Source organism: Trematomus bernacchii, unplaced genomic scaffold, assembly GCF_902827165.1.
Source record: "Trematomus bernacchii unplaced genomic scaffold, fTreBer1.1, whole genome shotgun sequence".
NCBI lineage: Eukaryota > Metazoa > Chordata > Actinopteri > Perciformes > Nototheniidae > Trematomus > Trematomus bernacchii.
The window spans coordinates 2,365,821-2,380,036 of NW_022987668.1; the positions used below are offsets into that span (position 1 = coordinate 2,365,821).

The window sequence follows — 14,216 nt, forward strand, 5'->3', positions numbered from 1 at the left end:
GGATCAAATGCAGCAGAACTTCACTAATTTAACCGTCCTGTTGTTCTAGATTTCACCTGTTTTTATGTCGGAATAAGAGGTTACTATCTCATTGTGGTTATTACATTTAATAAACTAAAAATGTACATTACATCGACCTCTTCTCCTTAGCGTATTGACATGTTTTAGATTGTTGCTTTTAAATTGTCTATTGTTTTTACTTGTACTTGTTTTATGGTGTGTGAGCTGAGCTGTGTGATTTTGTGTATGTTGTGTTTGTTTATTTGACTGTACAGCACTTTGGTCTGGAGGTTTTAAAGTACTTTATAAATAAAGCTGTATTGTATTACTTTCATTGAATTCTGGGTGTTTAATTTAAAGGGGACCTATCATGCAAAATGCACTTGTGTACATCTTTTATACATGAATATGTGTCCCCGGTGTTCCAGGGAACTCACCAAGTGTCAGAAAACACAACCCTCTCTATTTTCCTCCATACCCAAATCTCTAAAAAAGGGGCTGCAACGGATCTGATCAAAACTGATCCAGATTTGAACACTGTCCTGACGTCAGGACGGTGGCGCTACGGCTATTGGGCCAACTCCACCACATTGCCGTTCGAAAGCCCTGGAGACGCTGTAGTACATATGCCAGGCCTGTAGATGGTGCTGTTCTCACAGAATCTGCCCTTGCAAAAACAGATCTAAAAAATTTCAAATTGAGCGAAATGAGGCATGGCTAAAATGCATTATCTGTTTGGTATTTTGAAAAAAAAAAAGTATAAATATGCCTTATATAGGTATGGTCCTACACTATATTATTCAAATATAGCATGAGAGGTCCACTTTAATGTATAGCATCTGGGGGATTTCAAAACAGACTCCTGACTAAACTTTAAAAAGAACCAGTCTGTGATAATCCATTAAAACCCTCTTGTCTTCGGGTCAAATCTGACCGATTTACTACTTTCATCAATCATAACGTTTTTGTTTTACATTCGATTGCATTAAGGCTTTATGATATCCTTCACAGTAGACATTTGAACATATACAATTGCTGATCACCACTTCCATTGAATTTTGGATGATTTAGTCAACTTAATCCATAAAGAAAAGGAATTAGTAACCATCCGGATCAGATAAAACACACACACAAACACCCACACTCTAGATGTGCCCAATCCCCCCATGTGAATCACACCTGGCACACACAAACACACACAGAACAATTTAATACATTTCCCCCCCTTATGTGCCCATCCCCCGACATGAATCACACCTGGCACACACAGAACAATTTGACACATTTCCCGCTCTTATGTGCCCATCCCCCCACATGGATCACACCGGGCACAGATACATGTTCAGTGTCTATTCTTTGTATATTTACTGCAGTTTTTCATGTATACCAGTAGTCTGATACAATATTTACAGTTTGAAAGTGTGTTAAATGAAATTTGGTGATGATTAATGGTGTTTGTGTTAATGTAATAGCAGATAAAACAGGACCGGTCGAATTTGACCGCGAACACCAAAGTAAGGGGGGGAACGAAGACAATAGGAGGGTTATAGGAGGAATATACATGTTCTTCTGATTTTAACTATAGTCAAAATAATTCAAACAATTTGCCTTTTTTGAGCATTTTTGACCATAAACACCAACAAGTGAAGAAAAACGTGTAATAATGTGGATTTGGGTGATATAAAAAGTCAAACTAGACCGGGTTCATTTGGACTCTTGGGGACAGACGTCGCACTAAGAAAACACACATTTGTTCCCTGCGATGATTACCTCATTCAGAACGAGACACAGATGATCCAGTGAAGAGAGAATGAGCACACTTCCCACACAAGGCCACGCAAACAAATATGAGCCCGGCAGTCATCGGCACGCGGTCAGAAATAAAACAGGTGTGCAACATCGCTTGGAAGAAAGCAGGAGATTTGAACAGGTTATTCGGGGACGTTTCCCTCACGGCTCTTTACTTTTTCTTGAGGGGAGAATAAGAAGCGGGGTCAGATGCAGTGCGAACGCCAGAGGAGTTCAGAGATGAAGCTCCAGGAGTGGCCGGTTTCTCTGAATACCCTCCAGCGTATTGATCTTTAGACTGGAATAATTTGAGCATTGCAGCATTTGTGTATAATCATGACGGTGAGAGAGGGAATAAGCAGATGATTCAGATATCATAGCGGCACCTGAGGAACAGATATTAAGATTAATAAACGAACACTTACAAAGGTTTGGCTTATTGAAAGCTAATTTACCTTTCTGTTGTTTTATAGTTGAAAACACATTTTAAACGTATGATCTTAAGAGGTTCAACAGTTAAAAGTAAGAAAATAAGCTTTTTCAAGATGTGTTTTTGTATCGGTGTCACTGGGAAACTGTATGATTTGATTTAATGTGAACATTACAGCAGCATTAGATCTGTAATGTATAGGTGTTCACCAGATGCATTGTGTTTGGTGTTGGTACAGTTGATTGTAGTTTTTCTCCTGGGGCTTCTGCAATTTGCTATTATCTTTTCCCAGGGATTATTCTGTCGTTATTTCGTTTGTTATTCTGTAGTTTCTTATATCATAAGTGTCAGAAAAATTACCCTTAGTTTCCCTGACCCCAAAGTGAGTCTAAAACACAGAAATAATTTAGAATTAGTGTGATATAAAACAATACATAAGCTGAAGAAGCTGCAACAAGTCAATTTAAGGCAAGCAAATAGCTTAAAATGATTCTCAAACTTACACCCTGGTGAAATTACTATTAATTGATAAATTAATTGCTAGCATAACAGCTTCTGCACTCTCTACCGCTCTTGCATTTAGACTACTCTTACTCACAGGAGCACATCATGGAAGTCATCTCATTTTTACACCCATTTCTTAATCCTCTGCTTCCAAAATGGATAAACTGACAGATTTGTGTGTCGTTAGATTAAAACGTGTATTTAATCTTACGAGACACACAGAGACACACACACGAAACAAAGCTGAATTTGTTCATTTAATCATAAGTTTACAAAACTGACAATCATGTTGACGTTGCAACCTCTTGATTGAAAAACTAAGAAAAACTAGAAGCTCTTACCAGACCACTTATCATACAGTACACTCGACATGTGTGTGTGTGTGTGTGTGTGTGTGTGTGTGTTTGAGGGTGTGTGTGTGTTTATGGATGGTATTCCTGTGTGAGTGTCAGAGCAGCTGCCGGGTGTTTGTAGTGTTGCAGGAAAAAACATCTGCGTCCTCGGTTGGTTATGGCATGTCATTGTCATGGCGACTCATAAATGGGTTGTCACGGTTACTTGGTGTCTGGAGCTTCTGGCGACCATCCGTCCGTCTGATCAGAGTCTTTTTTTCTTTCTTTTCATAGTGATCTGGTGTTCAGCACTTTGACAGTTTTTCGCCCGTAGTGCCAGTAGCTGTAGCCCGACGCCGCCGTGGTCACCGCTGTTATATACCTGCAACACAACGTGCACGTTTAATCAATTATTCTGACTGATATTGGGATTATTATAGGATGGAATGATCATATTTACAACATTATCATTGAAATAAATAAGGAAATAATGATCTATATGCCTCTGCAGCTCTACAATACTCAATTCAGAATATTGTATCACATTTCTTGCTTTAACACATATTATGCTGACTGCAATTTGAATATTGCAACATAGTGATATGGCAATGGCAATTAATTGTGCAGCACTATGAAAATATAGTAAACTACGTAGATGTTCATGGTTAAAAGAGGCTTCATAGTTTTGTTATAAACCTCACATGTAATAAATAGGGCTGTCAAGTTAACGCGTTAATAACGTGCAATTAACGCATGTGTATTTGTCCTCGGCCCGCCCCGTAGTTTCAGAGCCCAAAGGCTTGACGTTGTTGTTAGTTGGATGGTGGGAGATTCTAGTGAGAGATATGGATACAAGAAAAGGTGTTTTAAACAGCAAGCCAAGCACACAGCTGATGCCGACAGCCCCGCTCCTGCCGCTCGCTTGCGCTTGAAAGTTTGCCGGGGAGACGCCTGGACAACAACAGCGATAGCTAAATGGGTGGCTACTAACATTGTGGAGGACGAGGGGCTGCGTGAGATCATTCGGATCGCATCCAACGTGTCGACTGCACATCACAGCGCATTATTTGACCCACAGTGGGAAACTTCAGTCTCATGCTTTGACTGTTATGAAGACAGAGGAGCGGCATTTCGCCGACAACTGTAAACAGGCTCGTCTGTTTGAACAACTGGCTCAGTGCAAAGAAGTACACAGGGTTGGGAGAGAGTGTAAGAGAGAGAGAGAGAGAGAGAAAGAGAAAGAGAAAGAGAAAAGAGAAAGAGAAAGAGAAAGAGAGAGAGAGAGTGTAAGAGAGAGAGAGAGAGAGAGGTTCCAGGCTGTTGTGTTGAGAATATTCAGGAGAATATTTGTCATTGTTCCAATGATAATAAACAAACATTTGCATAAAGCATATTTGTCCACTCATATGTTGATAAGAGTATTAAAAGCTTGAAAGATATTCCTCTAAGGTACATTTAGAACAGATAAAAACTGTGCGATTAACTTGCGATTAAATATTTTAATCGACTGACAGCCCTAGTAATAAAAGAAACATTTGAAGTGTAAGAATTCAATCTAAATGTACAACTGAGCAAGAGACACACGTTGTGTAATTAGTTCTGCTGTATTTGTATAAAAATGTAGGTCACTGTAACACTTTAAAATGTCTGTCCTGAGTCAGATCTCCACTCAAACTCACTATGATTTGTAAATTGAAATGAGTCAGCGCACTTCACCTGAACACACTCTGTTTATGTGCTTGACAGAGTAAACCCTTTTGCATTTAAAACCCCTCTGAACAACAAACATGTTTTGTGTAACCACTACACTGAAAAGGAGAGGACATTATGGATATTAAAGTCAAGTGGATGAGGCCTGTGTGTGTGTGTGTGTGTGTGTGTGTGTGTGTGTGTGTGTGTGGTTTACCATAAGCTCTGCAGCAGCACACTGTCCGTGTACTGGAAGACAGGAGCAGCAAGAGAAGATGCAACCAGAAGGAGCTGGATGGCTGTGTTCACCTGACAAAAATCACACACAAAGTTAAATGAAAGACATTATAAAAGCACATTAAACCTTTCACATTCACAGACTAACTGCTCATTATTTTCGGGGATAACTGGGCTGTATGTGACAAGATTTGTGCCTGGTTATAGGAACAAAACACGTTTGGGCAGCTCGAAAAAAAAACCCTGACAGACACAATTTTCCAGGTATCAAAATAGATTATGCAGAACGTGTGGCGGAAGCATGAAGGAGCATTATGACGGTCAATCTTAATGTTTTTGAACAATGTCCATCTGCATCCATACAAGCATTACAGGTATTGTGGACTCACAATTTTAAATGATAGATGACTTATTAGTAGGGATGCTCCGATCGATATCGGCCGATATTCACTCTCTGCCGATCGATCGGTGCTCTCTATAAATGCCGATCGGGAGAGCCGATCACATGACGTAAAATACGAGACTTTTCTCTGTGCGCGGCAAAACAAGCTCGCCAAAATGGCTTCACCAGTCTGGCAGTATTTTAAGGTGTCCGAAAAAGACAGTAAAATAGCGGTATGCAACGTGTGTGAAGCAAAAATCCTGCAGCTCCACCCGCTGTGACGGACCGGTGAGCGGAGCGAAACACACACCAACGGCCCGTCCACACAGCAGCGTTAAAAAAAAAAATCTTCCAACGCTTCTGCCCATTCACTTTGAATGGGGTGACGTTACTTTGCCTCACTTTTCGCCGAACTGCATTGTGGGAAACAAAGCGGAGATTTCCAGGCATCTCAGGCTTCAAAAGTTGAGCAATGTTCAACTTTTGAAGCTGAGGTGGAAGCGTCAGCCAATCAAATCCCGTTTATGCAAATCTGACAGTACAAGCGCTAGCCAATCAAACTGCGTGTATGCTGGGAGAGACATACCGCAGGTCATTTCCTCATATTCCAAAACATGGAGGAGAAATTAGCGGTAGGGAATCACCCGGTGCTTTATGACCAGTCCCTATTTACCTACCGGGATACAAACCGGAGGAGCCAGGCATGGAGGGAGGTGGCAGAGACAGTGGTAGGTTTTCGCCTGTTTGGGGAGTTTATATCCAGTTTACTTCGGGCTTTTTTGCTTCGTATGTTGGGGCGGGAGATTCATGTGATTGGTTGTTGGTCGCAAAAAATCCCCAAGCTTCAGATACGCCCACATCCAAGATTTTTTTTAACGCTGCTGTGTGGACGTACCGTTAGAGTTAGACCTAACACACTTAGCTATTTTATCTACCTCTGGAACCAGCTAAACTAGTTATAAATATATTTATTCTTCACTGTCGGGTCACTCATTACTGGATCAGTGAGCTGCATGAGATACTGACAGGAGAGAGAGAGGGAGAGGGGGAGAGAGAGAGGGAGAGGGGGAGAGAGAGGGAGAGGGGGAGAGAGGGCTTCCGCTCATTTCTCCCGTGTTATTATCCAAAGTTAATGTAAACTTGAATAGTGTACTTCATTTGAATGTAATAATTATGTTGGTTGTTGTTTGTGGAAGCGCCAGTGAATGAGCCCCATTAACTGAGTTTTAAACATCACTTTAAATGGAAGATCCCCATAGGCCCCGCCCACTCGATCGGATCGGCGATCGGTATCGGCCGATATTGATTCCGGCGATCGGCCCCAAAATGGGCGATCGGAGCATCCCTAGTTATTAGTCAACTAAGTTTCAAAAGCATCTAAACTAGGGCTGTCATCTCCAACGCTTGCAATTAATCTGGTAACCTAATGGAGTAAAAAACAACCACTTCTGTAGCAGATGTTACTTTCTAACTGTTGCATGCTTCATAGGTGCAACACATGCCAACAATTCAGAAAGCATCAATATGGATATGAAATAATAGTTAAGTTTAAGATGAAAAGGTATTTTATATGAAAGCATACTGCATCCATACTTGAGGGTTTATTGGGAAATCAAATTAAAACTGAGATGAATAGGATTATTTTGTCCTTCAACAAGATGTAAGTATTGACATGTCAACATATTAACATGTGCATCCTAACTCAGTTTAATGGGAGTGAATAGAATGTCAATCTGATTGAGATAACATTTAGACAAGATTCTGTAGCGCGCTGTGGCAGGGTTTACATTTCTGCATCTGCTGACATGCACAGGTTGTAAAGAGCCAGATTATATATTAATAATACTAAATAAAATAATAATCCCACATACATTTTACGATGGCAACATTGGCTAACTGTTGACTTTAGCACAGAAATGTTCAAAGTTCAGCGCAGAGAGATATTGGATGTTTGTGTGTGTGTGTGTGTGTGTCACCTTGCTGAAGAGTGTGGGCTTGAGCTGTGCTGTGGTGTAGCAGGGATTAAAAAACTTGCTAAGGGTCACCTGGAGGAAAGAAAAGAGGGAATAAATGCATGCATTTCCTTCCTCTACTGTAGCAGAGAACATGAATAATTTAGCAGATTTTACACCAAATATTGTACGTCACATTGTGTGTGTGTGTGGGTGTGTGTTTGGAGAGAAGTGTCTCACCGGCGGAGGTACAGTCTTGTATCGAACCCAGAAGACGGCAGCTATCAGACCGATGTCTCTGGCAATCACTAGTGCTGTCAGTGGAGCTGAAACAGAAAGAATACTGTGAATAAGAGAGCTATCAAGGTGTTTGACAGAAAATTCATACCACCACTGTACCATCCTTGATAAACACAATTTCTTAAGTTTTGACCATTTTAAGTCTTTTAAAAGTATGTGTTTTATTTATAAATGTTTACATGGACTGCCCCCCCCCCCCCTTAGGGGAATTCATCCACAAAAAACACACTGGACGCTGCACTAGGTCAGAGACCAGGGGAGACTGTGAAGTCCACCACAGACGGACCACTTTTGGACAAAATGTCCCCTCCGTTAAAGGCAGCTCATTGTGGAATAGCCTCCCAACTGAGATACGGGATTGTCCCACTTTCAATAGATTCAAAGGTCAACTCAAAGCATGGTTGAGAAACAAACAAGAATCAAAGAAAATGAATTATATTATAATAAAAATATATAATTATAACATGATTATTAAATAATAAGGAGGGGGCAAAAGCAATCATTTGGATCAGTGTATAATACCTGGTATCAGATCAGCGTAGGTGAGACTGACGTATAAAAAGCTGACGAGAATCTTATCAGCCAATGGGTCGAGAGCGCTGCCCAACGCTGACTTCTGAGAGGGCCACGTCCGGGCGATGTAACCGTCCAACTGAAGCAGGGAGGAAGAGAGGAAGACATTTTAATAATAAGAATCAAAATATCTCTTTAAGGTCTAAAAAGGAGCAAATGCATCAACTTAAAGATTTAACTACAACTAACAGCACTGAAGTTCACCCTTCTGACAGTGATAATTGCCCAAAGTCACTTCTTAAATTACAATTCTGATCTATTGATCACATTTGAGATGTCCTGATTATTATCAAATATTTGTTATAACAAGCATGCATGTGTAGGCTGTCTTGTGAGGTAGCTAGTTTCATGATCTTATGTCAAGATAGAAAAGTAAAGCTGGGTAATAAAAGGTTTAGTGTCGAGTATTATTTAAAGGTCCCATGTCATGGCCATTTCTACTGATCATAATTCCATAGTTGAGGTCTACTAGAATAGATTTACATTGTTCAATTTTCCAAATTAACATTGGTTTCTCATACAGCATCTCTGTATAGTATGTGTATTCACTCTCTGTCCTAAACGGCTTGTTGGAGCTCCTGCCCCCCCTCCCTGTGAAAAGCATGACATGGGACCTTTAAGTCTTATTTTCCAAAAGATAAATATCTTAATGTGGACTATTTATCTAGAAAGAATGTCTTACTTTATGGTAATATTTACTTGACAATATTACCACCAACAAATATTTTTTTGTAATATTTCTATATGTCAAAAAGTCCAAAAGCTGTTTGAAGCTTTAAAACATGTGCTTTTGTGTGTCTGTGTGTGTGTGTGTCTGTGTGTGTGTGTGTGTGTAGAAGTCTGTATCTCCACACGTTAGATAATAAATCTGTAGCAGCTGGTTATGAGTGTTTGAGTTTAAAGTGTCAGTGTTACCAGGTCCGTGGCTCCGGCCAGAGTGAACAGAGCGAGGCTCAGGTGGAAGTGCTGCTCGATGATCAGGTAGCCCAGGAAGGGAGCGAGGATAATCCGACACACACACAGGAAGTTTGGGATCGTCCACGGGTTCTCATACTGCAGGAAAAAGCAGATTGAACATGTGTTTTAGGCAAGGCAAGTTTATTTATATAGCAGCTTTCAACACAAGGCAATTCAAAGTGCTTTACAAAACATTAAGAGCCTTTCTGCTGCGGAATCACATTATAAAATGTCCTTTAAAAACAGTCATGAAAAAGCAAAGACATTAATATAAACATGAAACAAGATAATATACAATAAAACAAGTATAAATGGAAAGAAAAGTACACGTGAATCCTTTGGGATAACCTGCATTTATGGTCAAATTTGTTCCAAAGTATGTGTTAAAGAAATCTCACTCGTCACCGGCTTGAGTTTCAAATCACGATACATGCATTTATTTTATTGCAAGAATGAAAGTAGTCCTCACATACAGAGCATATAGTATAGCAACTAGTCCCCCGAACAGTGTCCAATCAGGATGTAGGGCTGCTCTGCTGTTTTGCCAACATCATCATAATCATCAGAACAATGAATTCCAAAGTTTAAAATTATTTCCTACAGGATAATGTCATTGAAGCTGACGCTCAGTCGGGGTTGGGTGGTACAGAAGGACAATCACCCTAAATATGGCTTAGTTAGTACAAAGAAAATCTGCCTTTAAAAGTGGATCAGTCCCAGACCATATCCCAATAGAGATGCTGTGGAATTAACTCAAGAGTCGTTCACACCAGACATCCTGAGAAAATGGCTGAGCTGTAGGAGTTCTGTGAGGAAGAACGGTCCAACACTCGTCCTGAACATTGTGCAGGTCTAATCTGGAGCTACCGAAGTGTTTGTTTGAGGTTATTATAGCAAAAAGAGGTTTTACCAGTTATTAAATCCAGGGGTTCACTTACTCGAGTGCTTCAAATGTTCAATAAAGAGTATACATGTTTGTCTGTCATAAGCTTAAGCACATTGTGTTTGTCTATACTTGTGACTTTAGTAAAGATCAGATCACTTCTAATGACAAATTCATGCATAAAACCAGGAAATTCCAAAGGGTTCACATACTTTTTCTTGCCACTGTAACTGTTGAACTCACCAGCACTTTGAACTGTTAAAAAGCAACAATAACACTCTTTATTGGGCAACTCTAATCTCTGCACACTTCACATTCCTCCAGGTAACTCTTGCACTCACCAGCTCTTTAAACTGGAACAGTCCATCTCCCGGTACCAGGCCGACCTCCCCCCGGTTCTCCTCCTCCTTTCGCCCCGGTGTCTCCTCGGTCTTCCCGCTGCAGAACCCCCGAGCTTCAGGTGACAGCAGAGACCGGAAACTGCCCACCGACCTCCCGTGACCTCCCCAATGCACGAGCCTTTTCCCCTGCACGTGCCACGGTGTAGCGTTGTTCACCTGCTGCAGTATGCCAGTGTCAGAGACCCCCAGGGGCCATAAGCAGCTCACCGGGAACGGTTTCAGCCTCCCGGTGACAGGTGTGTGTCGCCATGACGCAGGCTCGAGCCCACACGCATCCGCACGCCGCGCACACACAAGCCAGCGAACATGAGCTACGTTTCGGCACATCGGAGCGGAAACCCCCCGGATACACATTGTTATCATATTCAAGACCCCCCGTTACCGACCTGTTGGTCTCGTGCGGTCTGTCCCGGTGTTCATGATGAAGTTTCAGACTCTGACGGTCAGAGCCTCCGCTGTTGCAGGCTGCAGGCCGCCATGTTGCCGTAAAACCGACACGGTGTCGCAAAGTGTCGTCTCGTCAACAGGGCTTTTATTTCGAAAATCATGTTGTGATTCAGACAAGTCACATTTATATACGCAAATAAAAGCCACCATATCAAATACATTGTTTTTTTGGTTCCCTGTTAATAAATAAGTCAATATTTATGTATTGAACTATTTAATATTCCATCCCTCACATACTTATATATATATATATATATATATATATATATATATATAACTTATTTATAGTTTGTTACTGTAAATTTGTAATTCAACACGTATATTTTCTACTTTCTTGTTTATATCTAGTCTTTTAATATGTATTGTATAATGTCTTTTTATGCTGCTGCAACACCAACATTTCCCAAATTGGTATCAGTCAGTGGCGAGCCGTGAGCTTTATACCTAGGCCCTCTGACCCCCACCAATTCCCTCGAAAAAAAGAAAAAAAAAGAGTTATTACGTCACAGCGTATACTTCAGTGGAATATCAAAACAACGGCCCAGGGTGCAAAACGCATTAATGATAGCGACCCTCTACCACACAAAACAACACCTGTGAACCCAATTTGTGTTCTTTGACATTGAAAATGATATTGCATTGTGTTTGTTACTTTCGTTGCAGTTGTATTTCTTAAGTGTAATTTGGCATGCTTTTATTTTGAAGGCGAGTTCACGCTGTTGACAGGAAGTTGTTGTTGCTATGGAAACAAGAAAAGTTTCACAGCGGGCGGAACTTGTCATAAAGTCCGCGATAATAAAACCCACCCATTTAGAGGGAAGATATGATTGGTCAATTGTACTGTCATTTGACATTACTCTCTCGTTCAGTTACTATAGCGGGCCCTCTGTGAATCGCAGAGAGGGCCAGACGAGCTTCTTTCATGTAACCCTTCACATTCAACAGAGACTGAACAGGCAGATTCGAAGGATTTATTTCTTTGGAAATGTTATTTTAAATACAATTAAATCAAGTTATTTTGGTAAAACTAATGAAAAATATAACAAAAATAATATTAAAAAAATATATATTTAAAAAATATATATATTTTTTAAATGTTTTTAAATATTATTTTTTAGAATATCTTAGGCCCTCACAGAGGGCCTAGAGGGCCCTGACGGCTCGCCACTGGTATCAATAAAGTACCTCTTATCTTATCTCATCTTATTAACAGGGAAGCACAACAAACAAATGGCTGTATTTAAAAGAGAGTGTCGAAAAGCTGAACTCAGGTGGTGAAAAACTAATCTGCAGCTTCATTTTGACATCTATAAAGAGAGACTTGGCTTTAATTATTTAGAATTGAAAATGCACGACAGTCTTTCTCCTGGACAGACATTGGTAATAACCTGAGGAAGTTGCACATTTATTTTCAGAGCTGCAGTTATAAATCCGGATTTGTACTAAGAGCGGAAAATTGAAGAACAGATAAAGATGCCGTTAAGTTTGTGCCAGTGAAATGTGAGAGGAAATGGAGCCAAAAAGACTGAGGCTGTCATGTCCTCAAAACACAGATCACTGAGATACGGAAGTGCAGCGTCACAGAGTATGACTGGTGACTCTGATTAACGTCTATTGGGTACACACACTCTGTTGCTATTGTTTTTAATGATGCTTTAATTAAGCAAGTAGATAATGCATAGGCCGCCTGTCAGAAAGTCCGAACAGAACATTCTTGTAGATCATGGTGTAAAGACGTGGGAGTTGGACTGCATGTCTTTACCCTCTTAGCGCAGCATTTACCAATTTACAGCCATTCATAGAGGCCGGGGCTGCCATACAAGGTGCCAACTGCTCAAAGAAACATTACTTGATAACCCTTGTCATATATTCATTGTACTGAGTATTTTTGTTTCCTTTTTATTGGGAAAATAGTGAATGTTCCTTCTACATCAGAGTAGCACATGATAAGAGAGGCCCTACGTAGCTGTGTACGTAGCCGGATGTATGACTACATGGAAGACGCTCATGAGACACTGTGTTGAAGTTATAGCTATGTTCCTAAGATTAACATGATGACACAGAATCTAGAGAGATAGACATATGACTGTCATGTGTATTGCTTACGCAGGCCTAAACTAATCTGAATTAATGTCAGAATACTGCTTTGAACCGGTGTTCTTCCATCTTGTTGACTGTAACTCCCTCTCTTGTATATCAGCATATCAAGGACACTGTTCTGGGAACTATTTGTCCCACGCAGCTCTGTGTGTGATGACTACTTCCATTCTTGCAAGGATCATAAATACATGTATCCTGATATTGAAGACCAAGCCGGTGACGAGTGATATTTTTCTAACACCTTTCAATCATTACTTTTGGTGTAGATACTTGATTTCATTTCATTTTTATTTGTTCCGTTCATGGTAACTTAATGTATAACAATTATTTACAAAACATGTCTCTATAAACACACCGTACCCGAAAAGGAGCAGGGAGAAGAATATCATCTTATATTACCTGCCCCTTTCTCAAAGAAACTAAAATAAATAGATGGTCTGTCCTTCATATTTTCTTATTCACAGCCAATCATAACAGTATCGTAGGAAAATAAGAGAAACACAAAAACTTTCAAAACAATACTTAGTTCCCACTTGACAGTTAACGGAAAGAAACACCCTCATCTGAGTCCTACTCCTAACTTAATGTTATAACGTTTAAAAATATATATTTTTCTCTTTATAATTGTAGCAGCCATATGTTAAAATGTATAGTTTGATATATTTAATTGACGACATAGACGACCGCAGCTGTTTTGTGATTAAGCGTTACAGCCGACGGCAGCTGCTGGTGATTGTGTGTGTGAGAAGGAGAAAGAAGCACAGAGCAACATCGTTTTGACCTGAGAAAATATGTGTTTGTATTTGATACCTTGTGTTTTAAGTAAAGAGTCAAACAAACTATCCTGAGACGTATTTTGTCCGAGTCAAGCTTACTGTTACCTGTGAATCGAATTTTGGATTAGACGGAACTACAATAATCATTATCTTTTCTCTAACAACTTATTTGCTTCCAGTATGTTGTTTATGTTTGCACTACCACACGCCAAAGCAAATTCCTTATATGTATAAATGTACCTGCCAATAAACTCCATTCTGATTCTGATTCAAGTAAACATTGATATATTGACTGCAGGGGCTGGGATCAAACCCCCAACCCTTCGATTTGTAGAAAACTACATCCCCCAAACTGGTATCTGGACAACGTCAACTCTATAACCATCAGATCAATCTCTTCCTGTGCAAACTCAAGATATCAACATGTTCAGATCAGAAGTCTTGACACAAATAGCGTACTTTGAG

The 14,216-nt window shown here is 40.2% G+C and overlaps 1 protein-coding gene across 1 annotated transcript; it reads right to left on the minus strand.

Annotated features, from left to right (window-relative positions):
* Positions 1-2,965: 2,965 nt before the first annotated feature.
* Positions 2,966-10,918, minus strand: crls1 (cardiolipin synthase 1). The gene is made up of 7 exons (XM_034135936.1): positions 10,369-10,918; positions 9,103-9,240; positions 8,137-8,266; positions 7,555-7,640; positions 7,339-7,407; positions 4,961-5,052; positions 2,966-3,436 (listed from the first exon to the last, which is right to left on the minus strand). The coding sequence occupies exons 1-7, from the start codon at positions 10,789-10,791 to the stop codon at positions 3,343-3,345; spliced, it is 1,032 nt and encodes a 343-aa protein (XP_033991827.1). The 5' UTR covers positions 10,792-10,918; the 3' UTR covers positions 2,966-3,342.
* Between the last annotated feature and the right edge of the window lie 3,298 nt (positions 10,919-14,216).

Bases quoted from the DNA above. Each gene is read 5' to 3' on its own strand.
- crls1 (XM_034135936.1), bottom strand. From the start codon at position 10,791: ATGATAACAATGTGTATCCGGGGGGTTTCCGCTCCGATGTGCCGAAAC. The intron at 8,267-9,102 runs GTAACACTGACA...TCCCTGCTTCAG, and splicing joins TGGCCGGAGCCACGGACCTG to TTGGACGGTTACATCGCCCG. The intron at 3,437-4,960 runs GTAAACCACACA...GTTGTGTTGCAG, and splicing joins GTGCTGCTGCAGAGCTTATG to GTATATAACAGCGGTGACCA.